General features: G+C 57.3%; 11 protein-coding genes across 11 annotated transcripts; 8 read left to right on the forward strand and 3 right to left on the reverse strand.

Annotated features, from left to right (window-relative positions):
* Positions 1–31: 31 nt before the first annotated feature.
* Positions 32–1,311, reverse strand: BDV59DRAFT_49059 (SH3 domain-containing protein). The gene is made up of 4 exons (XM_073696492.1): positions 1,006–1,311; positions 525–933; positions 247–474; positions 32–136 (listed from the first exon to the last, which is right to left on the reverse strand). The coding sequence occupies exons 1-4, from the start codon at positions 1,066–1,068 to the stop codon at positions 81–83; spliced, it is 756 nt and encodes a 251-aa protein (XP_073552480.1). The 5' UTR covers positions 1,069–1,311; the 3' UTR covers positions 32–80.
* A 993-nt stretch (positions 1,312–2,304) lies between these two features.
* On the forward strand, positions 2,305–2,835 carry mbf1 (multiprotein-bridging factor 1; the record flags this gene model as incomplete). Its single annotated transcript, XM_073693060.1, has 2 exons — positions 2,305–2,460; positions 2,527–2,835. 2 exons carry the CDS (start codon positions 2,305–2,307, stop codon positions 2,833–2,835), a joined length of 465 nt encoding a protein of 154 aa, XP_073552481.1.
* A 321-nt stretch (positions 2,836–3,156) lies between these two features.
* tif34 (translation initiation factor eIF3 subunit i) lies at positions 3,157–4,774 on the reverse strand. The gene is made up of 4 exons (XM_073696494.1): positions 4,579–4,774; positions 3,989–4,495; positions 3,809–3,925; positions 3,157–3,752 (listed from the first exon to the last, which is right to left on the reverse strand). Exons 1-4 carry the CDS (start codon positions 4,603–4,605, stop codon positions 3,393–3,395), a joined length of 1,011 nt encoding a protein of 336 aa, XP_073552482.1. The 5' UTR covers positions 4,606–4,774; the 3' UTR covers positions 3,157–3,392.
* A 242-nt stretch (positions 4,775–5,016) lies between these two features.
* Positions 5,017–8,655, forward strand: BDV59DRAFT_168434 (C-1-tetrahydrofolate synthase). The gene is made up of 5 exons (XM_073688070.1): positions 5,017–5,611; positions 5,680–5,700; positions 5,761–5,798; positions 5,859–8,386; positions 8,439–8,655. The coding sequence occupies exons 1-5, from the start codon at positions 5,242–5,244 to the stop codon at positions 8,545–8,547; spliced, it is 3,066 nt and encodes a 1,021-aa protein (XP_073552483.1). The 5' UTR covers positions 5,017–5,241; the 3' UTR covers positions 8,548–8,655.
* An 858-nt stretch (positions 8,656–9,513) lies between these two features.
* BDV59DRAFT_49149 (NADP-dependent isocitrate dehydrogenase) lies at positions 9,514–11,615 on the forward strand. Its single transcript, XM_073696495.1, has 7 exons — positions 9,514–9,825; positions 9,891–9,901; positions 9,956–9,989; positions 10,048–10,186; positions 10,247–10,283; positions 10,342–10,838; positions 10,892–11,615. Exons 1-7 carry the CDS (start codon positions 9,790–9,792, stop codon positions 11,314–11,316), a joined length of 1,179 nt encoding a protein of 392 aa, XP_073552484.1. The 5' UTR covers positions 9,514–9,789; the 3' UTR covers positions 11,317–11,615.
* A 299-nt stretch (positions 11,616–11,914) lies between these two features.
* Positions 11,915–13,311, forward strand: BDV59DRAFT_197993 (uncharacterized protein; the record flags this gene model as incomplete). The annotated part of the gene is made up of 6 exons (XM_073693061.1): positions 11,915–12,043; positions 12,097–12,133; positions 12,181–12,248; positions 12,313–12,692; positions 12,766–12,833; positions 12,890–13,311. The coding sequence occupies 6 exons, from the start codon at positions 11,915–11,917 to the stop codon at positions 13,309–13,311; spliced, it is 1,104 nt and encodes a 367-aa protein (XP_073552485.1).
* Positions 13,312–15,239: 1,928 nt separating this feature from the next.
* Positions 15,240–16,445, forward strand: BDV59DRAFT_168440 (SRPBCC domain-containing protein). The gene has a single exon (XM_073688071.1). It carries the CDS (start codon positions 15,261–15,263, stop codon positions 15,870–15,872), a length of 612 nt encoding a protein of 203 aa, XP_073552486.1. The 5' UTR covers positions 15,240–15,260; the 3' UTR covers positions 15,873–16,445.
* A 475-nt stretch (positions 16,446–16,920) lies between these two features.
* On the forward strand, positions 16,921–18,111 carry BDV59DRAFT_197995 (protein kinase domain-containing protein; the record flags this gene model as incomplete). Its single annotated transcript, XM_073693062.1, has 1 exon — positions 16,921–18,111. One exon carries the CDS (start codon positions 16,921–16,923, stop codon positions 18,109–18,111), a length of 1,191 nt encoding a protein of 396 aa, XP_073552487.1.
* A 290-nt stretch (positions 18,112–18,401) lies between these two features.
* On the reverse strand, positions 18,402–20,368 carry BDV59DRAFT_197996 (uncharacterized protein; the record flags this gene model as incomplete). Its single annotated transcript, XM_073693063.1, has 2 exons — positions 18,402–20,176; positions 20,239–20,368. The coding sequence occupies 2 exons, from the start codon at positions 20,366–20,368 to the stop codon at positions 18,402–18,404; spliced, it is 1,905 nt and encodes a 634-aa protein (XP_073552488.1).
* Positions 20,369–20,582: 214 nt separating this feature from the next.
* On the forward strand, positions 20,583–22,631 carry BDV59DRAFT_168445 (putative endosome-associated ubiquitin isopeptidase (AmsH)). The gene is made up of 2 exons (XM_073688072.1): positions 20,583–20,994; positions 21,059–22,631. The coding sequence occupies exons 1-2, from the start codon at positions 20,845–20,847 to the stop codon at positions 22,550–22,552; spliced, it is 1,644 nt and encodes a 547-aa protein (XP_073552489.1). The 5' UTR covers positions 20,583–20,844; the 3' UTR covers positions 22,553–22,631.
* A 123-nt stretch (positions 22,632–22,754) lies between these two features.
* Positions 22,755–24,238, forward strand: BDV59DRAFT_168446 (putative oxidative stress response protein Oxr1). The gene is made up of 2 exons (XM_073688073.1): positions 22,755–23,829; positions 23,908–24,238. Exons 1-2 carry the CDS (start codon positions 22,889–22,891, stop codon positions 24,050–24,052), a joined length of 1,086 nt encoding a protein of 361 aa, XP_073552490.1. The 5' UTR covers positions 22,755–22,888; the 3' UTR covers positions 24,053–24,238.
* The last annotated feature ends 62 nt before the right edge of the window (positions 24,239–24,300 follow it).

Consider the following 24,300-nt stretch of genomic DNA (forward strand, 5'->3'; position numbering starts at 1 on the left):
CCATGACTTTGAATGAAGAGAAAAGTCCAGCTGGCATGAACAAAGGCCCCAGGCCGATAACCATCCAAGCAGTTGGTGCCTCAGAAAATGCTGTTCACAATGTTAGAACCAACCGTGGCACCGGCACCGAAAATGGCTAGAGAGGTGTGGGTCAGTATTCGTTATCATCCGATGAATGTAGGTTCGGAGGTTAGTCGTGTGATCGGGCTTGCAAACCGGCTACCACTGACGATGGGGGGAACGTACCAGCATTTCCAAGTTTCTTGCCGAACTTCTTGCCATGCTGTTCAAACTTGCCGTGCTTTCCATCTTCGGGGGTGGCGGCGGAGCCACTCTGGCTCACCTCCAGAGGCATGTTTCCGTAGCTCGACGGGGGCGGAGGGGGAGCGGTGGCCGACTTCTCATCTATCACGTTCACATAGCTTCGAGGGAAGATACCCTCAAGGTTGGTCCGCTCATTCCGGCCGCGCCACCCTGTATCACATTGTTAACCGGGTTCGAATGATATGTCAAGGGGCGCGTACAGTCAGCGTTCATGTGTTCCAGCACTTGAATCCGATCGTGGGGCTGCAGAGCCAGGTCACCCGGGTCGGTGGGCGTATAAGCGTAGAGCGCGGAGGCGACTGACAATACAGAGGGGACCTGAGGATACGCGGGAGGGGGAGGGCTGGGGTACTGTTGCGGCGTCGGGGGTGGTTGATAAGTCGCTTTCTCATTCAACGAGGTATTGGCAAATTGATTGGTGGGAGGCGAGTATGGAGCCGGGGGAGGCTGCACTGGAGCTGTGACTGGGGGCTGTTGCAATTGCACTGGTGTTTGTTCACGGGGGACCGGCGCCGACGTCTGGGGTACGTTCTGTTCGGGGAGTTGGGACAGGATGGAGGATAGTTGCTGGGACGAGATGACGGACGTATCCGCAAGGAACTCCAGCTCCTATAGGAGTCGAGGTTGTCAATCATTAGGGACGGGTTGGAAGAACGATAGATAGATAGATAGAAATCATACCATACGGACAGTGCGGAGCGACCGATTGGTCATTGCGGAGACGAAGTCGGGTTGATACGCCATGACGAGGGCAGATACGCGACGAGAGAAAAGAATGACAAGGGGAACGAAGAGAAATCGAGTGACGATGAGGTAGACAACAGAGAGAAAGAGACGATGAAGAAGGAGAAAGGGAGAGGAGAGGAAGGATGATTGATGGATGAACGTTGATTCTTCAATGAGGGCTGTGAACCAGCCCGGAGTAGAGTGATTGGTTCCTGACGGGCATCCAGGCCCAGTGCGATGCCTGAAGCCTTCCTATTGGCGGATCAGCAGAACCACCGGGTCCTAACCATGTCTGCCTAAGGTTGCCAAGATCGTCCTTTGCTTCGAGGTTGGAAATCGGAGTATATCTTGGATCTCTTGAAGATGCAGAGGAGTGCCATCAATCTTGAATATACATATAAGACTCTCTCTATCTTAACAATCCATGTACTATCATGTTGTTTATTTCTACGAATCCGTGAGAAATCCCCCGGGCCCCTTCTGGAACATGCCCCATTCCAATCACATACTAAACCTCTCGGCATCAACTAGTATCCCAGCCTTACGCCGTAGCTATCCGCAGTGTTTTACTCATTACTCACAAGACAAGTCTCCTCCCGTGGAGACGGCGCCGTCTGTCATTTCCTCTTTTGCAGAAACAACTTCGTACTAGTGTGATCAGGAACTTAGTATGACCGTGTACCTTAGCTCCTCATCCTCACATTCCATCAAGGTGGAAAATGACACCATGAGCGGTAGGATTTTATGCACACATCTAATATGCAACTAGAATAGCGTATTATGCCCTATTTTGTGCAACATGCGTATAGTATATTCTAATGCTCATCCGTGGTGTTTCCTAGTAAATATCTGATGCCTAGCCATGGCACAGACTCTCCTACTGCCCGGAGGCCAAAATAACTCAGTCACTATAAGCCCGTAAAGAATAAAGTATCATACTCTACATCCTTATGATCAATCAAATAAGGCGATGTCCTTTGGGGATGGCCGGAGGTGATTAGTAAGAATAACCAGGAGAATGATGTCAGCAGAACTAATCCAGATTAGGGCTAGCAGGGCATTGCCTCGTTGGGACTCCGCCATCCAGGGCTCGAGAAGCTTCTGTGTCATCGATATAAATCTTGGGACATCCCTCCTTCTCTTTAAGCGGCAAACCTCACGCGATCTACGCCACCTCCACCCACTCGCCCCCAACGCCCTCACCACTCGACTTCCTACTCCTACCACACTCTTTCCATCCCCCTCTCTTTCAAAATGTCCGACTGGGATTCCGTTACTCGCATTGGCGCCAGACACCGGAGCGGGCCTGCCCCGCGCGAGACCGTCGTCAAGGGTAAGAGCGCCCTGAACGCCGCCCAGCGTCAGGGTCTGGTCATCGGAACGGAGAAGAAGTATGCCACCGGTAACGCTGTAAGTGACTGTCCCTATGTTATTTCCCGCGGGGAGACGGTGCAACTGACGGAAATGCTCCAATAGGCCAAGGGTTCGGGCGGTTCTGAAGGCCAGCACTTGACGAAGGTCGACCGCAGCGATGATATCGTGAAGCCCAAGACCGTCGGCCTGAAGGTCGCCGATGCCATCAAGAAGCGCCGGAACGAGGAGGGCTACAAGATGACGCAGAAGGAACTCGCCACCAAGTGCAACACCACCCCCGGTGTCATCCAGGATTTCGAGAAGGGAACCGCCACCCCGGACCAGAAGGTCCTCAGTGCCATGGAGCGTGTACTGAACGTCAAGCTCCGAGGCAGCGACATCGGGGCGGAGAAGTTCCCCAAGAAGAAGTAGATGGACTGGGGGTGAGCCCGCGGCTTTTTCTTAGGGGTTGGGGAGAAGGAAACTTCGTCCGTCTCTTTTCTTTTTTTGCCCTTCATCGTTTCTTCTATTTTTATTATCTGATGATGACCCCGACCTTCTCTCGGTTACGCGATGCATTTTGCTTTTTGAAATAAGATCTTTCTGCTGGTCGGAAGAGCGCTGGCCTGGCATTCTAGATAAAATCATACATGATAAATGGTACATGGTTTATGGCGGATGACATATTGGTGATCTGTTGGCATTATGTCGTATCTACGGATTATTTCACGGAAGGATCCAGATGGGAACTTGAAGGTTTCTTTTATTAGGACAAGAAATAAAAATGAAATGGGTACCAACTCCGTGGAATCAATAAAATGAGAACTCATGCCCTGACTGCCCCGAGTTCAGTTCCTCTCGAACCGCCGTATCTGTCCTGATCTTCTATCTTGTGATATGTCTTTTGTCTCATGACACATACATACAACGTAAGTTAAGAAAACAACAAAGGGAAGCATTTTTTTCTTTCAACTCCGCACCAGCCCGCTTTATTTCCGCAGCTGCTCTCTCTCGACCTCGTACATGAAGTCGAAGTAGGGCTTGTCGAAGTGGTGCACACGCACGTAACCGTCTTCTCCGCCGGAGGCATAGGCGGTGCCGTTGGGGTGAACGCCAACGGTGTTGAGGGGACCGAAGTGGCCACGGACACGGCCGATCTCGTCCTCGAAGATCTTGTGGTAGAAACGAGCCTCGAACTTACCCTGACGGGCGGACGTCGTGGTGACATCCATGGCAGCCTGACCACCACCGAGGATCACATAGTCCTTCTTGGGGGTGATGGCGGCACTGTTGAGGGGGGTATCGGCAACGTAGGTCTTGAGGATGGCGAGGTTACGAGAGGAGACAAGCTAAAGGGGGTTAGCAAACGCTCGATCTGCGGACCGGGACCGGGATCTCAACGTACTTTGGCAGATTTGTCTTTGGACGCGGTGATGAAATAGGTGCGGTCGGCGGAGAACTGGATGTCGTTGATCTGGTGGTCGAACTCGTGGGCCTGGACGTTCTCCAGCTGCTCACCGGTCTGTGGCCACGATCAGTCAGTTTACAGTCCGCATGCAATATCGTTCGGCAGCGATCGACGCACCTTGCCGTCGTATTGAGAGATGCTACCGTCCTCGTGTCCAGCGATGATGTACTTGCCCAGATAACTCCAGCCGGCCACCGTTGCCTTGCTCTCGTTGCAGGTGATGCGCAGGCGGGGCTCCTGAGCCTGGTTCTGGAAGTTGTCCTCGTAGCTAATGTCCAGCACGCTGATGGCGCCCAGAAAGCCCATCCGCTTCTCCGTCACGGCCAACAGCTGGGTTCCATCGGGGCTGAATTCGACCCGCTTGACGGCCGTCGGGAACTCCCACACCTTCACGCACTCGCCCGTCTTGACGTTCCATAGTCGCACGGAGTTGTCTGCCGAACCCGTCGCCAGGAGGACGGTGTTGGGGCTCACATCGACGGTCCAGATGGCACCCAGGTGGCCGTTGTAGGTACCGAGTCGCTCGCCGTTGGCGGTCCACCACGCACACACAATCTTATCCTTAGACACGGAGAAAAGGAGGTCGCCATCGCGGTTGAATTTGATCTGGTTCAGGGACCGTTCCTAGATGACGGGGACTCGCCGGTTAGTTGCTGCGATCGAGTTGAGGGGCAACCGAGAGAATCTGCGGATAGGCAAAAACGCACATGTCCCGAAAGCAAAATAGGCCGCATGCTGGCCGGTCAAGCTGTGATTCAAAGGGGGAAAATTCGAGGAGGGAAAGGAGGCGACGGCGGTAGAGATCGTCTGTGACCGACGTTGTCCACGAGACGGAAGAGGTGGTGGGGGTTGCTGGCGGGCGTTCAAAGTCGGCGTTGTCAGACTTAGCGCTGTGAATTTGATCGCACAGTAGTTGCCTGCCAAGACCTTCCTGTTCGGGACGGTTTGGATGGGCGGTCGGGAGGTCCGGAACAGAGAGTTGATCCGCCCCGACAGTTGACCACGTGATATGTGCAGCCCTACCTGCATCCCCATGCATGATTACATATGTTATGCCCCTCATAATCGCGGAACGGAGAAATGCTCGGTCCAGATGTCAAATTTGAGTTGTCCGTCTGACTCAGCAATCCCCGATGCCTGTGAAGAAACTCCCGAAACGGGATGATTGTATGGACGAGTCGACAGTATACGGGAGAGATTGGGCTTGTTGGACGCATTGATGCCTTTTCCCACCCATCAGCCACCTCCTTGACCTATCCCTGATCAGTTCTCGTGTTCATATTGCTTATCCGAGCGTTGGCTGCATCGCCCGCTCCCCTATCGCGCAGTCCCATCGGCCGAGGGTTGCTGCACGACTGGAACCACTCTTGATGCCATTTCCCCCCGCTCGTTCAGTGACACTACCCCGCTGTGCGGTCCAAGCAAACATCCACTCCTCCCTCCTTTCTCACTTTGTCTTCCCTCGCTCATATCCCCTCCTCTCCTCCCCTCTCCACCCTTTGAGACCTCCCTCCGCTGGACACGGAGCCCGCTACGCACTGTCGTCGGCCTTTTCGGAGCTCCCTGTACTTTCCCGACCACTTTCCCGTCGCCCGTTTTCCGTTTCCTCTCGCACCATGGCGGCCACCAAGATTGATGGAACGCAGATTGCCAAGAGCATCCGGGAGGGCCTGAAGAATGAAATCGTGGAGATCCAGACGGCCAATCCTCGGTTTAAGCCTAGTCTAGTCATCTTCCAGGGTTCGTGGTTTCCCGCTTGGCCCATTGGTCTATCCCGAACTGCAAGGATGATACTAACGTACATGTAGTGGGCCATCGGTCAGATTCGAGTAAGTCGGCGTCTGTGGAGGGAGTCTACGCATATCGATGAGACTAATGTATCCCTTCAGGCACCTATGTGCGCATGAAGTTGAAAGCTGCTGAGGAGGTCCGTTTCCCGAACTTTTCTTGTCGGCCCACTTGGAGACTGACTTTTCCGCTTGTATAGGCAAACATCCTCTGCAAAGTAGTCAACTTCCCTGAGACTATCAGCCAGCCTGAGATCTTGCAAGAGATCACCCAGGCCAACAATGACCCTTCCGTCCACGGCATCCTCGTTCAACTGCCCCTTCCCGCACACTTGTCCGAACACACCGTCACCTCGGCTGTCGCGGATGAGAAAGATGTCGATGGGTTCGGTGCTATCAGCATCGGTGAACTGGCCAAGCGGGGCGGCCGTCCCCTGTTCGTTCCTTGCACGCCCAAGGCTGTGATGAAGCTCCTGGAGGCCAGCGGGGTCAACCCCGCCGGCAAGGAAGCCGTGGTCCTGGGCCGTAGCGACATTGTCGGAAGTCCTGTCAGCTACCTTCTGAGAAACGCCGACGCTACCGTGACCCTGTGTCACTCGAAGACTCCCGACCTTGCGCGGGTTGTGAAATCGGCCGACATTGTTGTCGCCGCCATTGGGCAGACGGAGCTCGTCAAAGGCGACTGGCTGAAGCCCGGAGCCGTTGTCATCGACGTCGGTATCAACTACAAGCCTGATGCTACCAAGAAGTCAGGCCAACGCATGTGTGGTGATGTGGACTTCGAGTCGGCATCTCAGGTGGCCTCTCAGATCACCCCGGTCCCCGGCGGTGTCGGCCCGATGACGGTGGCTATGCTGATGGAGAATGTGGTCACCGCGGCCAAGGCTTACTTTGAAAAGCAGAAGGATAGACATATTACCCCTCTCCCGTTGAAGCTGGAGCGGCCGGTCCCCTCGGACATTGCCATTTCCCGTGCGCAGTACCCTAAGCCTATCACCCAGATCGCTTCGGAGATCGGCATTGCTCCCCACGAGCTGGAACCTTACGGTCACACCAAGGCGAAGGTCAGCCTCAGCGTCCTCGACCGTCTAGCGCACCGTCGCAATGGAAAATACATTCTAGTCTGCGGTATTACTCCTACGCCTCTGGGTGAGGGCAAGTCGACGACTACTTTGGGTCTGACCCAGGCCATTGGCGCTCACCTGAACCGCATCGTGTTTGCCAACGTGCGTCAGCCCAGTCAGGGTCCTACGTTCGGTATCAAGGGCGGTGCTGCGGGTGGAGGATACAGCCAGGTCATCCCTATGGACGAGTTCAACCTGCATCTGACCGGTGATATCCACGCGATTACTGCTGCGAACAACCTTCTCGCTGCGGCCATCGAGACGCGCATGTTCCACGAGGCCACCCAGAAGGACGGCCCTCTCTACAAGCGCCTGGTGCCGGCGAAGAAGGGCGAGCGCAAGTTCCAGCCCGTCATGTTCAAGCGGCTGAAGAAGCTGGGCATTGAGAAGACCAACCCGGATGACCTCACCGAGGAGGAGATCCGCCGGTTTGCGCGCCTGGACATCGATCCCGAGACCATCACCTGGCGTCGTGTTCTCGACGTGAACGACCGTCACCTCCGCGGCATCACCGTTGGCCAGGCACCCACCGAGAAGGGTCTCACCCGCGAGACCGGCTTCGACATCTCCGTGGCCAGTGAGTGCATGGCGATCCTCGCCCTGAGCAACAGCCTGGAAGACATGCGCGAGAGACTCGGCCGCATGGTCGTGGCCACCTCGCGAAGCGGCGAGCCGGTGACCTGCGACGATATCGGCGCAGGGGGTGCCCTGGCTGCGCTCATGAAGGACGCGATCAAGCCGAACCTGATGCAGAGTCTGGAGGGCACGCCGGTGATGGTGCACGCGGGACCTTTCGCCAACATCAGTATCGGCGCCAGCTCGGTGATTGCCGACAAGCTGGCGCTCAAGCTGGCCGGTACGGAGCCGGACGAGGACCACGAGGCCAAGACCGGGTTCGTGGTGACGGAAGCCGGGTTCGACTTCACCATGGGCGGTGAGCGGTTCTTCAACATCAAGTGTCGCTCCTCGGGACTGTCACCGGATACTGTGGTGATTGTGGCGACGGTGCGGGCGCTGAAGGTGCACGGCGGTGGGCCGGAGATCAGCCCCGGCGCGCCCCTGAACGAGGTGTACCGCACGGAGAACGTGGAGATCCTGCGGAAGGGATGCGTGAACCTGAAGAAGCACATTGAGAACGCGCGGCAGTACGGCGTGCCGGTGGTGGTGGCGATCAACCGCATGGAGACGGACACGGAAGCCGAGATTGCGGTGATCCGGGAGGAAGCGATTGCGGCAGGCGCCGAGGATGCCATTGCGGCCAACCACTGGGCTGAAGGCGGAGCTGGCGCGGTGGACTTGGCGAAGGGGGTGCTGGCGGCCAGCTCGAAGCCCAAGAACTTCCAGCTGCTGTACGGGCTGGATGGCAGCATCCAGGAGCGGATCGAGCGGATCGGCCGGGCGATGTACGGGGCGGACAAGGTCGAGTTCAGCGAGCTGGCGCAGAAGAAGGTGGACACGTACACGCAGCAAGGCTTCGCGAACCTCCCGATCTGTATCGCCAAGACGCAGTACTCGCTCAGTCACGACGCGGCGCTGAAGGGCGCGCCGACGGGATTTACGGTGCCGATCCGGGATGTGCGGTTGGCGGTGGGCGGTGGATATCTGTAAGTGATGGCTTACGCTACAAGGGAAAAGAAGGCTAATCTTGATGGTTAGGTATGCATTGGCGGCGGATATCCAGACGATCCCGGGACTGCCGACGGCGCCGGGGTATTTGAACGTGGATATTGACGTGGAGACGGGGGAGATTGACGGGTTGTTCTAGATGGGATTCTTGTATAAAGGCAAGGGGGATCGGTGGGATTCAACATTAAAGGTAACTTTCAACAGGGATAGACCATAATACACTACCTAGGTAGATAACGATTAGTTTCATCGTGAAGTACCTACCTATACAATACTCTGTAGGTCAGTGAAGTAATGCGGGGAAAGTCCGGAGATCGCAAGAAGGCGACTTCGGGCTGCGGCATAAAGCACCGCGAACCGGCAGTTCCGCGGGAAACATGTGTTTCTCTCTGCTGTCCCCTTTTCCTCCAGTTTTTTTTTCCCCCTTCATTTTCTGTTCTGTCCTCCGAGTATTTCTGTTAGGCGGAGGTATTTGGTGATCTCCTGGGTCCGTAGAGTCGCTTTCACCGTGAATCATTAGTAATAGAGAGAATAGAGTGGTCACTCGACAGTCCCAAGCCCGTCCGGAGTGTCCGAACTCGGCGCAACTCTCCCGGGCAAAGCATTTTTCCTGGTGGAATAAGAAGCTGCCTCCCTCTGCTCCGTTCGCCTCTTTCTCTCTCCCTCTCGCTCTCCGGTCCCCCCCGTTTCTGCCAGCTGCCCTGACTCCACCTCCCTCCGTCCGACAGGACTTCCCATACTTCCTCGGGTATCCCCTTCGTCTCCTGCACTTACCGAACTCTTCCCCCGGACTGCCCTCGTCGCAACGATGTTTTCCCACCGGCTCCATTCCGCATTGGCTCGTCGTGCCCCTCCTCCCTCCGCTTATCGCTGGTCCTCCCGCTCGTCTTCTTTTCTCCCCTCTTCCTCCCTCTCTTCTCTCTCTTCTTCCTCCTCTTCCTCTCTTCCCACTCAAGCCTCTTCTGCTTCCTACTCGACCGTCTCTCGTCTGCACCGTCCGCTCGCCTCTTCCGTTCCTCCTCTTGCTTTCTCCCGTTCCGGTATCGTCCAAGTCCGCACCATGGCTACCGAAGGTCAGAAGATCAAGGTCCAGAACCCCGTCGTGGAACTCGACGGTGATGAGGTAGGTGTTTCGAACCGAACAAGAAGGAGAATAAGACCGGTTGTGTGGGAGGGAGAGAGAGAGAAACTGGGAAGAGAAGAAAGGGTGACGTTCTTATATGCATCCCGAGGTGCATACGCGGGGAAACTCGGCGGGCTCTGCCTGGTTCCCTGCGATGCACCGCTAATCTTCCGAGGATCTACTCCTCTCTCGACCAACAGGCGTCCACCATTCTCCTCTGTCTCACATGTCGCTAACCGCCTCTTTTCGCGTCTCTAGATGACCCGTATCATCTGGAAGGAAATCAGAGAAAAGGTACGTCGACCGCGGTCCAGCCCCTCCCGTCTTGTCCCGAGCGAAAACTAACAGGTTTGCTATAGCTGATCCTGCCGTAAGTCTTGCTTCCTTGCATCTCGTCTCACTGCACATCCTAAGACCAATCCAGCTTCCTGGACATCGACCTCAAGTACTACGATCTGGTACGTAGACTCTTCTCATCCCAAAGCTCTCCCTTGTCCTTTTCCTAACTCTCCATAGGGTATCGAGTACCGTGACCAGACCGACGACCAGGTCACCGTCGATGCCGCTGAGGCCATCAAGAAGTATGGTGTCGGTGTCAAGTGTGCCACCATCACTCCCGATGAGGCCCGTGTGGAGGAGTTCAAGCTGAAGAAGAGTAAGTCCCGGACTTTTTTCCTGTCGTCCCGGAATGTTGTTCACTGACCGGCCCGACCAGTGTGGCTCTCTCCCAACGGTACCATCAGAAACATCCTGTAAGTTCCCCTGATGCCAGCCACAACCCCTAAATTTATCGGCTAACCCTCCCCCTAGCGGCGGTACTGTTTTCCGTGAGCCCATTGTCATCCCCGCCATCCCCCGTCTGGTCCCTGGCTGGACCAAGCCCATCATCATCGGCCGTCACGCCTTCGGTGACCAGTACCGTGCTACCGACCGTGTCATCCCCGGCGCCGGTAAGCTCGAGCTGGTCTACACCCCTACCAACGGCCAACCCGAGTCCGTCCAGGTCTTCGACTTCCCCGGTGGTGGTGTCGCCATGAGCATGTACAACACCGATGACTCCATCCGTGGCTTCGCCCACTCCAGCTTCAAGATGGCTCTCCTCAAGGGTCTGCCTCTCTACATGAGCACCAAGAACACCATCCTGAAGCGCTACGATGGCCGCTTCAAGGACATCTTCCAGGAGATCTACGAGGCTGAGTACAAGAAGGACTTCGATGCCAAGGGTATCTGGTACGAGCACCGTCTCATTGACGACATGGTCGCTCAGATGATCAAGAGCGAGGGTGGCTTCATCATGGCCCTCAAGAGTGAGTCTTCCGCTGCCGCATGAACAAGCGCGATCCCCGCTAACCACCACCAGACTACGACGGTGATGTCCAGTCCGACATTGTGGCCCAGGGCTTCGGCTCTCTCGGTCTCATGACCTCCACTCTCACCACCCCTGACGGCTCTGCCTTCGAGTCTGAGGCCGCCCACGGTACCGTGACCCGTCACTACCGTGAGCACCAGAAGGGCCGTGAGACCTCCACCAACCCCATTGCCTCCATCTTCGCCTGGACCCGTGGTCTCGTCCAGCGTGGTCAGCTCGACAACACCCCCGACGTTGTGACCTTCGCCGAGGAGCTCGAGCGTGCCTGCGTTGAAGTCGTCAACGAGGAGGGCATCATGACCAAGGACCTTGCCCTCTCTTGCGGCCGCAAGGAGCGTGAGGCCTGGGTGACGACCCGTGAGTACATGGCCGCCGTCGAGCGCCGTCTCAAGGCCAACCTCAAGTCCCGCCTTTAAATGACTCGCCCGATCAACCCCAAAACAAAGAGAAAGAACCAAGACAAAAAGACTATATCCCTGAATTTATGACGTTGCTTGAATGAATTGTTTTTTTGAATGCCAATTCACCCTGCGCCTGGTTTGGAGTCCAGCGCAACATGTGCCGGACCCTTGATGTACATTTTTGGCCTGGGATGGATGTCCATCTCGTAGATGGAGTCTACATGCATATACTGTTTGGGTTCATTTTGTATTCGTCCTGTCCATGTTCCGCGGGATCTCCCGATATTACGAGACTGTACATGCATAGAATAATGTGATACACATTCTAACAGATTTTTGGATGCAGCCCGGACCCGATTTTGGCTGATTCAGCAGACTGCCCTCTGAACCGGTTTTGGTAAGTCATGGCGTCACAGTGGCTTCTTATCGTCGCCGCAAATCCGCCACTCAGGCCAGGTTTTCTTCCGTAGCATTCGTTGCTCGGTCCCGTCCGAGAGCTGTGATCTCGATGTTGGTCACCGTCACTTGAGATCAGATCGGCTCCATACCGAAGGACTTTGCCATCCTCGCCCCGGCCAGCTATGCAGGACTCGGCAGCAGTTCAGTCTGGAGGATGTATGCCTTGCCGGTATCCATCGTGTTTATCACGCTAGCAGCCATCATTGTTGTCCTGCGGCTGTACACCCGACTCTTCTATGTCCGCACTCCGGGATGGGACGATGCGGTGATAGTCACTGCGCTGGTACGTTTTCTCCACATATTTCGGCAGGCCGCATGCCTGATGATTCATTGTAGTTGACGGACATTGCATTCTTTACCTTTCTCGTCATCGGTAGGCAGCACATATGCTCCATCGGACAATACACTGACGGGTCATAGAAATCAAACATGGCCTGGGGAGAGACCAATCCTCGCTCAGTCCCGGGGATCTCCACGACCACCTCAAGGTAAGTACACTTACTCGCCTGTGCTATACTTCCACGCTAAGTTCAATGCATCTGACATCACAAGGCCCTCTGGATATCAATCCCCCTCTACAACCTCACGCTCAACCTCGCCAAGATGTCCGTGACGCTCCTTTACATGCGCCTCTTCTCCACTGCCAGAGGGTACCGCATCATCCTGATCATCACCCTCATCGCCGTCATTGTCACTGGCCTGTACATGGTCCTCAGCGCCTTTTTCTTCTGCACTCCCATCCACGCCTTCTGGGATCCCACCGTTCCCGATGCCTACTGTCTCCCGAGGGCCGTGATCTGGCCGCTCAACGCCGCTCTCCAGATCGCCACTGACGTATCGCTCCTGATCATCCCCATGCCCGTATTGTTCCGGCTGAAGCTCCCGCGACGGCAGAAATGCGCCATCATCTTCGTCTTCGCACTAGGAATTTTGTACGTCATCATTCGTCCTGTCCCCGTCCCATCCACTATCGATCTCAAAAGCAAAATCTGACCACACCCACAGCGTCTGCGCCACCAGCATCGTCCGCCTCGTCACATTAATCAAGCTCATCGACTCGACCAACTTCACCAGTTCGTCCCTACCCCCCACCCTGGCGCAAGAAGCCCCCACTAACGGATACAACTAGAGGAAAACACCGCAACAGCAACCTGGTCTTTCATCGAAGCCAACGTCGCCATCATTTGCGCTTGTCTCCCACCGCTCCGGCCGCTGCTGGCGCATTACTTCCCGCGACTTCTCCCCGCGCGCAGCCGGGGTTCGTACCGGCAGCGCGAGAAGACAACCCTCGACGCGCTCGCCTACTCGCTGCCGTGCCCGTTTGTCGACGCCGCCGCCGGAACCGTCACGGGCAACTGCTCCACCAACAATGATGGCCGGCGGGATTCGGACGCGTCGCCGCGAGGCCTGCAGCTGCAGCAGTCGCCCGTGCACCCGGAGGGCACGATCCATGTCATGAGCGAGGTGCAGTGGCAGACAGATGATGCGGATAGCACGGATGAGAACGCGTCGGTGCGCCGGTTGGAACCGGCGTCGTTGGGGAGGGTTTAGTTTTGACTTGTCTTATCTTATATAGATCTGGAATAGACTTGGTAGTATCCATGTTCTCTACGAAACGGCTGAGGGACTCCGTATGGCACGAATAAGAAGGCTTCTGCATTTGCATAGATATACAGGGAAAACCAAGCCTCTACTAGGTACTTGGGGAAAAAACCTGGATCGAAGCCAATCAACCAGAACCCGCCCTTGTAGATATACTCCCGAGGACCGGCTTCCAGTCATAATGGGGCGTGTCCTAATATTCGGTCAGTTCGGTCTTCCTGGGCAGCAGGGGTGAGTCTAACTTATGCTTCGCACTGTAAAGTCCTTAATATTAGTAGTGTCCGTTCATCATGATGAATGGGAATACTTGCGCCTTTAGCCTATCCAAAAGCTACTGTCAGCCTTTCCTGTACTGTATTTGGGAAGCCCAGCAAGATAGGGACTACTCACCCACTATTGTTAGTTCCCGCATTAGCCTGGATGTCCCTTCATTAGTCAATGCATGGTGGGGGAGAGGCTCACTGGCTATTGCGTATCGTAGTGTCAGCGTCATGCTCTCAGTAGTCAATGCATGGGTGCCAGAAACTCACGTCCTAATTAATTCGGTTGATCAGTATGTTGCATAGTCCAGCCGATGGGAAGGTAGTCAACACTTACAAGCTGCTCCGTTTTTGTAATTAGCGTCCGTCTCTGTCACTGCGTTTATTACTTTCCCGGGGTAAAGGATGCACTCACGTCCTAAAAGCCCCTTTGGTTAGCAGCAGAGTCGGGCTGGGAGATAGGTGGAACACTCACACACTAAGTGCCGTTGTCAGTGCCTGTTGTTGGGACTCTCTCTGTCTCCTGCGTTTAGAACTGTCAACGGGTTAAGGGTGCACTCACGCCCTAAAAGCCCCTTTGTTAGTAGAATAGCCAGTTCGGGGGTTGGGGAAAAGCCTCACTTGCTATTTACCATTGTCAGCGCCTGTAAGCAAAACTTTCAGTGTGGAAGCAAGAGAAGTGCACTTACGGGTCCTTGGTAGCCGTCGTCTCCCTGGGCGACAGCAAGGCCGCATATGGCCATCAAAAACAGCAAGGAGAGGTTCATAGTTTCTTCAGAGGTGCTTGACTTAGTCTGGTATCCCAGTTAGCTTAATGGTTGACCAGCGTTGGGGAATATGGTCCCAATTACCCAAGTTTGACAACCAGTGTGGTAGACGAGGATAGCGAAAGAAAGTGATGACGAGAGTGGTCCAGTTTGGACTAGGGAATGACAATCTTTAAATAGACCACCGTGCAGCGCTCACGCTGCGAGTTGCCTCTGACCTACGAATAGACCGCATCCTCGTTTCCGTAGCACAGCTTGTTAAGGGCAGTTTGTATATGTATGACCTTGGGTCCGTTGGAAGAGTCCAACCAACAATGGTCTAGGACTGTGTAAGGGAGAAATGTCATACAGCGGAAAATGTATGCGAGGGGTAGCTACCGACGCATACACCCTATCAGTGTAGTCCATAAGAGCTGCTGAGTTACATAAATGAGGAAAGATAGGGAAATGACGGTGAGAGTTCCTTGCTGAAGCGACGGGGATATTGTCTCCATTGGAATTGTGGACGTAAATGGTTCTGTCGATGAGGTGGCCTGCAAGCGATAGATTCTACGGGTGCAGTATCTCCTAGTACCTGAAAGATGTCCTAGCACAACGAGTGGATAAGGTAGGTAAGCGGGCTATAGAAAGTTGGGACATAGTACTCCATCTTGAACGGACCCGGTGAGCTTCATGTCCTGATCGAATGGCAAGAACTGGAACTTGGTTGAGGCTGCACTACACGCAAGATCTAGATCCATAGAACCGAGGTTTAATGGAGTGATGCTCCGCTGACTAACGCGGCACGGCATCCCCACATCCGCAACAAAGCTTAAGAACCTCCCGGCGCATACCTCGATTCCGTCCGCATCAACCCATCGCATCCACCACAATGGCTATTACAACCACCCCCGACGACGTCCTCGCCGCCAAACCCACCCGGACCATCGCCGCCTCCGATGCAGTCCTCCACATCCACAGCGCCACGCTGATCCACGCGTCCTCGCAAGAGGTGTGGGAGGCGCTCATCGACACCTCGACCTGGCCCGCGTGGAACAGCTTCGTGCCGCAGGTGACGATCCGCGAACAGCCCGAAACTGATGCGTCGACGCCTGCGACCGAACCGCCGTCTCCGATCCTGCGGCAGGGCACCCGGATGACGTTTCACGTGCAGATGGACCCGAGCGCTCCGGGCCGTGCGCAGGATGTGCCCTTGACGGTGGTTGAGTTTGCGGCGCCCGACCCGGCGACGAAGAAGCCCGGACGGATCGTCTGGACTGGGGATGCGCATGCGAGCGGGACGTTACCTGGGTTTCTTCTCACGGCGGAGCGCGTGCACGAGGTGGAGGAGGTGGAGACGGGGGTGACGGAGGTGCGCAACTGGGAGGCGCAGGTGGGATACCTGGTGTATGTGGTGCGGTGGATGTATGGGGAACAGCTGGGGAAGAATTTCGACACATGGGTGCGGGATCTGAAGACGTACGTGGAGAGACGGGGGGCATGAATCGTGCATTCCTGGACGGCGGCGGCCGCGCGCATCCTTCAGAAGGGATTGTCGAATGAAGATGAGGACAGATGGGAGAGCGCACAGGGATTGATTGATCGGCGGGAAATCATTGCGGACGAGGCATCCGGCTCCTTGCCTGGTCTCGTTGGAGAGGCATTCCACCCCTTGACTCGGACGCACGAGGAAGGTGATGCGGAGCGCATGGATACCTGGTCTCTGGAGGGATCGGGATTTAACGGTGGACTAGTGGAGATTGAGTAATTTCCCGGACCCACGTGGAGGGGAGGTTGGATGAGAGCAGGTTTGTTACTAGATACAAGAAAGTCCTGCGGAGGACCTCGGTTACCGAAGTATATCTCGATGGGTTGAGGTACATGAGACGATATACTCCGGACTGAATAGAAGATGAATAAGGAAGGAACGAATCGATGGATATCCAATGACAGCCGTTGCGGATTACCGCATGCGGACAGCCGAATCTAGCGCCGGAAAGGCATAGCGGCCGAAGTATAAAGAGTATGAGTATAGAAGAGAAGAAGGATAGAAGATAGAAGGATAGATTGTCAAGAGATAGAGATAGATATGGATATGGCTCTATAAATAATGCTATCGATAGGAAGAAAGATCGGAGTAAATCAAGAGAATACGGAGATCCAAGATAATCAGTTATCGTAGATCAATGTCACGGTGACACCAATTAAGCTATCCGTCGATCTCATTAAACGAAATTTCCTACTGCGTCCATTTCCTTTCTTTTTCTTTTCTCCTTCTTCTTCGCCCTCGTTTATCTTCTCTCTCCTTTCTCGTCTTTCTTCTCTTTTCTCCTCTTTCTCCTCTTTCGTCCTCTCTTTCTCTTTCTCTGCGTCATCCTTGATTACTTCGCTCTACCAATCTCCACGCTTGTCGCCACCTCTGCCTAGATCTGCCTATCAACGCCCTCGCCCTCGATAATGAACCCTCTCTCGTCTCTCTCCTCCAGCCATTTCTCCCTCATCCAGTCTCTTCTCTGACCCATTTCTCCCATCTCTGTTCGACCGATCTTACCATGACTCACTTGCCGCTCCGCCTGTCCGTCCCCTCCGTCAGCCATGCCGATAAAGACACGGACGCGCCACCTCTTGCTGTGGCGTCTGGCTTGACTCCGCCGGTGACTCCCACCCTTCTAGAAGGCCGCAGTCCGGCATCCTCGCAGCCCGTTGTCGACTCGCTCGCGCCTCTCCCCTATGGAGATGACCTCCACTTCCACCACGACCCCAAAGGTCGTCCCCTCGAGTACGGTCGAGGCGTCTGGAGCGTCGTCTACAAGGCCTCTCGCGTCTCTGCTCCCTCCTCCCCCTTCATCACCCCGCCCAGCTCCCCCGCGCCTGGGAACCGACTTGTCGCCGTCAAAGCGCCCGTCCGCCGAGACGCCCACGCCGTCCTGGACGCCGAGGCGCAAACGCTCACCCGCATCACCCGCTCCCCAGGCTGCGAACAGCACGTCGTGCCCTTCCACGGCTTCATCGCCGACACCCACTCCCTCGTCCTGGCTGCCGTCCCGCTCTCCCTCGCCACCTACATCGAGGACAAGGCCGCCGTCGCCCACCAGCAGCTCTCCACCCGGACCATGTTCGATCCCGTCCAGGGCATGCGCCAGTGGCAGCATCTCGCCAGCAACCTCATCGCCGGCCTGCACTGGCTCCACGCCGTACCCCACGTCGTCCACGGCGACATCAAGCCGCACAATCTCCTCCTGCGGCCGCGCGCAGTCGCCCCCCGCGCCCCCGCCGCCGACGGGGACGACGACTTCCCCTTTGACGCCCTCTTCGCCGACTTCTCCTCCGCCCACGACCTCGCCGGCGACTCCCTCTCCGCCGTCAAGGGCACCCCCTCCACCACCGCCCTGACGGCCCTGACGCCTCCCTTCGCCGCCCCGGAGCTCCTCTCCGTCGCGTCGCTCACCTCCCCGCACGTCGCGCCCACCCCGGCCTCCGACGTCTTCTCGCTCGCCGTCACCCTCCTCGCCGCCGCCACCGGCGACCTCCTCCTCTATCCCGGCGCCAGCAGCATGCAGCGCCTCGCCATGGCCCGCGAGGGCCACCGCGTCATCGAGTTCGCCCGCTCCGGGTCCAGCGGCTCCCGTGTGCCGCGCAATGGCCTCGTCGAGCGCTCCCTCGTTCCGGCCATCGCTAGGGACCCGGCTCAGCGCATCCGTCCGCGGGACTGGGTCGAGTTGGTTGATTCCGTCGCGGTCTAGGTCGTCAACTAGACGCCTGTGGGCATGGTTTTGCTTTTTTTTTTGTATTTGATGGATTTGTTCTTGGTTTTGGATACCCGGATTTTGATGTTGGTTGGATTTGCTTGTATTCATAGGATTGGCTTTGGCATTGGATCATGTGGTTATGGTTATGCGGTTATGCATTAGCAGCGATACTGCATTATATTATATTACATTATAATCCCTAACTCCATCATATAATACACTACTTGTACACCGTCTATATGCACTGGGTATCAAACGCCATCTAACCAAAAAAAACCAACAATCTAATGCAACCGTTTGTGCGTCAGCAGGTAATCGCCCGAACGGAACGACGTCAATGTGCCCCCCAGCAACCGGTTCAGCTGCATCGCCGAAAGCTTCATATCGCCCTTTTGGTACTCCAGGAAGACATCCCACAGCACGCTGGACGGCAGCGAGCGCACCCGCACCGCGTCAAGCCGGTACGTCAGGTTCTCCTGGTATCCGGTGGCCGGGTCGAGGGCGCCGTCGGGCCCCGCAACGGCCCCGAGGACGGTCTTGGGGAGGCGATCGAAGTCGGGCTTGGGGGCCTTGCGGGCGAACGTGGCGAGTCGCGGCACGGCCCGGACGACGTCGTCGATCGCGCGGTCCGGGAAGATCAGCTTCAAGAACACGTCCAGCGCGAGGGCGTTGCGGCTGCCAATGGTGAGCGACAGTGCCTCGAACAGCCGGAACGGGTGGTCCCGCTCGGCGGGCGGCAGCGGCAGCATCTTCTGCAGGGCGGGGGCGTGCGCGTCCGCCTCGAAGTACACCAGGGAGCGCTCGGCGTCGCGCGGGTAGAGCTCCTCCGGGTGGATGAAGAGCGGCTCGAACGGCCGGCGGTCCCAGAGGAGGAGCGCGTCGTCGAAGCTGCCCGAGTGGAGCGACGCGCGGCGGTCGTCGACGAGCACCGGCACTTGCTTGATGGTTTCGAAGTGCTGGTCCAGTCGCAGCTCCTCGGCGGTGGCGTCCGCGGCGGCGATGCGGTCGACGAGCGGCTGGAGGGAGGCGCGCGTGGAGGTGGGTTCGGCGGCGGCGCGCGAGAGCGCGCGCGTGAGCGAGTCGATGGCGGACTCGTGGTCGAGGATCTGCTGCCGGTAGTAGGCGTGGCGGTTATCCTGGTTGAGTTGGATGCATGCCCGCATGCGCTTCTGCTCCGCCGCCGATTTCTTCGGTTTGCCCGTCGTCCCCGTCGTGCCCGTCGTTCGCGTCGTTCGGGTCGGTGGGGTATGCGCAGGGTCTCCGGCGCGGATCACCTCCATGAGTCGGTCGTGGAGGTCGGTGTTGAGGCGCGGCGTGTACGGCACCGGCATCTGGCCCGGGTCGGGGCTCTCGGGGGCCATGGGGAGCGCGGGGACCTCCCGGCCGGCGGGGACTTCGATGCGCTGTTCTTTCTCGCGTTGTGCCACGCGCGCGGCGTTCGCAGTGGCCATGTCCCAGCCCTTGGAGTTGACCCATGCCAGAGGGACCTTGGGCGCTGCGACCTCGAAGGCATGCAAGGCGACGTTCTCCGTCAGCAGCGCGGGTCGCTTGCGATCCGCCACGGTCCGGGGAATGACGGCCTGCGCATCCGACACAGGCAGGGTGGCGAGGAGACGGACGCTGCCAAAGACGTGTAATCCGGATTGTCGCATGCACGTCTCCATGAACACTGACCACCACCGGGCCGGGGTGTAGTGGTCTTTCTTGGAGCGGGTTGGGGGAGGGTTGGCGAGGACGAGCAAGGTGTGGTTCTTCGCGAGGGCGCCGGATGTATCGCAGTTGGACATCCCCTGGCCGGGGAAGTGCTCCAGAAGGAAGCTCTTCCAGTCCCTGATCGCGTGGATGTCGGTCGACAGGAGCTTGTAGCTGGCGTGGCTGTCGACTAGTGGTTGGAGGATCGGGCCGAAGGTGTCCAGCTCGGGCTCAATCATGACGTGTCGTCGCGGTCGTAGGAAGTCATTGACCTTGGACGAGAGCAGTCCGCCTCCAGGCCATAGATCGAGGACGTCCACGGGGGGTCGTTGTAACAGATAGGGCGACAGGCGCTTGAGCGCGTCGTCTGCGTAGAGCTTGGCGCATTAGTCGGAGGGCCATGACTCGCTCCAGGAATGAGAAACACACCGCACAGCTTGTCGCTTGCAATCTCAGATTTGAAGATGCCCTTTTTCTTCGCGTTGGCGGGGAAGTTCTTGTAGAGGGTTTGGGTCATGGGCAGGTGAGGGACGACTGCCCAGCGATTGATCCTCTTCATTGCGGGGGATGGAGATGACAGGGAGGTTAAGGGTAGAGAATAGAAGCTTGAAAGAGCCGAGCCGCGTGCATCATTGCATGGAGGAGGAGGAGGTGGTGGTGGTGGTGGTGAGGATGGGTTGGATGAAGACGGCGGAGTTGGAAGAAAAGCGGCCGCTCCGACAATCCGCCGGCCTTCCGTCTTCTTCTCTCCCACTCTCTTCTCTTTTCTACTACTTCCTCCTCTTTTTCCCACCATGTCCTCTCTTCCACCGTCCTCACTCTAACACGCTTTCTTTCCTTTCCACTCCCATCTCCCACCTAATCACCAAGGTCTCCGTCACTCCAACATCCTTTCGCTGCCTAGATGCGGCACGTCCCCACCACGACTTCTCCTGGTCTACGCGCCAGACCTCGATGATTCACGCTTGAATCCCTTCCAACCTTCCGCTCGTCGTCCCAGAACGGTTCCCACTTTTTACAATCATATGCGCAGCCATGGCCTCGCATCTGGCGACGGCCACCGCCACGGGGGCTTCACCCCCGCACAGCGTGAAGGACATCACTCGAATCGCCCAGGACTATGAATATAACCCTTCAATACCTCTCCGATACTGGCTGCGAACGGCAGCTACTCTAGTCAAGGAAGTTCGTCCTCCATGATCCTCCTACCAGAGGTGGGCCATCTGGGCATCCGCTGACGTCTGACCAGGCATACATATACACGCGCGAAGGAAACGACGAACAGGCCTACCTCCTCTTGTTCCGACATGCCCAGCTGGTCCTGGTCAACCTTGCAAAACACCCTGATGCGAAGGAAGAGCCGTATCGGAAGGCCTTGACCCAGGCCGAGCAGGAAGTCAAGAAGAACTTGGAGATCCTGGAGGCCCTGAAACCCCGGATCAACAAGCGGTATGAACGCTACCTCCAACTCATGCGTGATCGAAAAGCGCGCGCTCCACCCCGCACCCCGACTCAGACACCTCCCCCGAACCAAAAGCAACACAACGATCCGGCCTTGTCCGGGAAAGCCGAACCGCTGGAGGCTGGCGCGAACCGAGACCTGGCTGTCAAATTGGCACGGACCGAGATCAGTCGCCGAGCTACGGTGAAGGCCGCCATACGCCAGTCTGGGATCTCCGCCGACGAGGAGCGACAACGGCGCGCGGCGGGCGTCTGGGGCGATTGGGAAGATGCCCTACAGCAGGATGGCCAGGCGCTGGACAATGACCTGAGCCAGCGCATTCAAGATGTGCGGTTCAACATGGAGCCGGACCGCTGGCAACAGAGGCCAACCAAACCGGCCGTGCAACCTCCGGCGGTGGTCTCATCCGAGTCAGCGTACAAGTATCCAACTGTACCGCGCCAGCGGCCATTCGATGTCTCTCCGCCTCCGCTGCCGAAAGACCTTGGAGAGAAGGTCAACGTCCAGCTCGAACCGCCAATTCGGCCTCCCAAGGAGGACAATGTTGTCTTCGACGAGGTGTCACCCCCGCCCCGTCCGGACAAACTATCACCTGCTATTGGTAGTTCCTCGACCTCTGTGATGGCTCCCCCTCTCCCGGACAAAGTACAACCAACCCCCGAAAGCACATCCCGTCCCGATCTCCACCCGTCCAACTTCACCTTCAAACCGTCGGCGTACTTGGAGAATGGGACACCCCTCCGGACGGTGTTCCTGCCGCCCGAGCTCCGGACACACTTCCTGAAACTGGCGGCCCCCAACACGAGACGCAACCTGGAGACCTGCGGCATTCTGTGTGGAACGCTCATCTCCAACGCCCTGTTTGTCTCGCGACTCTTGATCCCCGAACAGACCTCGACGTCCGACACGTGCGAGACGGTGAATGAGAGTGCGATTTTCGACTACTGTGACTCGGAGGATCTGATGGTGTTGGGCTGGATCCACACCCATCCCTCCCAGACCTGCTTCATGAGCTCGAGAGACCTGCATACGCATTGCGGGTACCAGGTGATGATGCCGGAAAGCATCGCGATTGTCTGTGCCCCGAGCAAGACGCCCGACTGGGGGGTGTTCCGCCTGACGGATCCGCCGGGTCTCAAGTCGGTGCTCAACTGCACGCAGACGGGGCTGTTCCATCCCCACGCCGAGACTAACATCTACACGGACGCCCTGCGGCCGGGACATGTGTTTGAGGCGAGAGGCTTGGAATTCGAGACGGTCGACCTGCGGCCTTCGGCGTGACTCTCGCGTGGTTATGAATGACGAGTATTAATCTCTCGATAATGTTATAGATTTGATAGCGAGCATAATGATATTCATGGCATGTATACTCTGTAGTATAGGGAGAGTAATCGATTCTGCCGGATACCGCATTAGGGTTCCCCGCCCTGACGATCATCAACATCATCCACTCACGCGCTTCTCTCCAACTTCATCTCTCTTCGCTCTCCCTCCACTTCCCCTTCGTCCCTCCTCGCCCTCACCCTCCATCGCACTCAATCCTCCTCCAGCTCGTCCCAATCGCCCTCCCCTCCCTCCTCGACCGCTCAATTGAATGCTCCCCCCGCCCCCGCACGCATGTCGTCCAGCTCCCGGGGCAGCTCGAGATCCGCCTCTCGTGCTCGCAACCCTCCCTTCCAGCAATCCACCGCCTCCTACTTCTCCTATCCCGTCTCCCACGTCGTCTCCGGCCTCTACCGCCGTCTCACCGACCCCCCCACCGCCAAATCCAATGCCATGCGCCGCAACCATGACTCCCTAACCTCCCCCGACAACTCCCAAGTCTTCACCCCCGTCCGCACCGCATCGCCCTTCCAGCCGCCCCCGCTCACCCCGCTGACCCTGACCACCGGTGACGACACCCTCGGGGCCTCCAGCGACAGCCTCCAGCAGCAGCTCCTGACCCGCGCCCTCGCAGAGGAGATCCGCCTGCTGGTGCCCGCCCGCCTCCAGCTCGTCGACACCTGGCGGCTCGCCTACAGCCTCGACCGCGACGGCGCCTCCCTGGCCACCCTGTACGACTTCTGCGCCGAGATCTCCCATCGCAGCCCGCGGGCGGGCTACGTGCTCATCGTCCGCGACGCCTCCGCCGCCGGCGCCGTCTTCGGCGCCTACATGACCGACCCGCCGCGTCCCAACCCGCACTACTTCGGCACCGGCGAGTGTTTCCTCTGGCGCGCGAGCGTCCTGGCCCCGCCGCGCCAGCTCCTCGAGAGCTTCCCCCCGGACGACGGAACCGCCGGCGGCGGCGGCGGCTCGCACTCGGAGGACTTGCTCGAACTCGCCGGCCTCCCGCCCCCGCCCAGCGCCGACACCACCCACGCCGGCCGGTGGAGCACCCTGCGCAGCGAGAAACAGCCGCGCGACGCCTCGCCGGCCCGTTTGGTGCCGCCGCAATCGAACGGCCGCGCCAGCGGCACCAGCACCCCGGAACGCATCCGCTTCAAGGCCTTCCCGTACAGCGGCGTGAATGACTACATGATGTTCTGTGAGACGGGGTTTCTAAGCTTGGGCGGAGGGTGAGTATTGTACCCGTGCTTGCTGGAGTGTGCGTGGACGTGCATGGGCGTGTCTGTGCTAACAGACTTGCGTGGTAGGGATGGCCGGTACGGACTTTGGATGGACTCGAGCCTGGAAAAGGGCGTCAGCTCGGGCTGCCAAACATTCGGAAACGAGCCTCTCTCCGATGAGGGCGACAAGTTCGACATTCTCGGCGTGGAGGTTTGGTATGTGGGTGCGTGAACGATGGCGATTTCCCCTTGCCTTTTATAGACGAAATTGTCTGGCCTCGTTTTGTCGACTTTGTAGGTTGTATGTATGTACATAATACCCCGGGCACGGTGTGGCTGGTTTCCATCGTGCAGCATCTTAACGGAACCAAGCAATCAATTTGCGAGAATTAATAAAACAGGACCTACCGATCTCTTCCAACAACGTTGGATAGGAAATTATTCGTAATCCGCTCCAAGATAGCTCATTACTTGATACTT

Source organism: Aspergillus ambiguus (assembly GCF_047715705.1).
Source record: "Aspergillus ambiguus strain CBS 117.58 unplaced genomic scaffold BDV59scaffold_2, whole genome shotgun sequence".
Taxonomy (NCBI): Eukaryota; Fungi; Ascomycota; class Eurotiomycetes; order Eurotiales; family Aspergillaceae; genus Aspergillus; species Aspergillus ambiguus.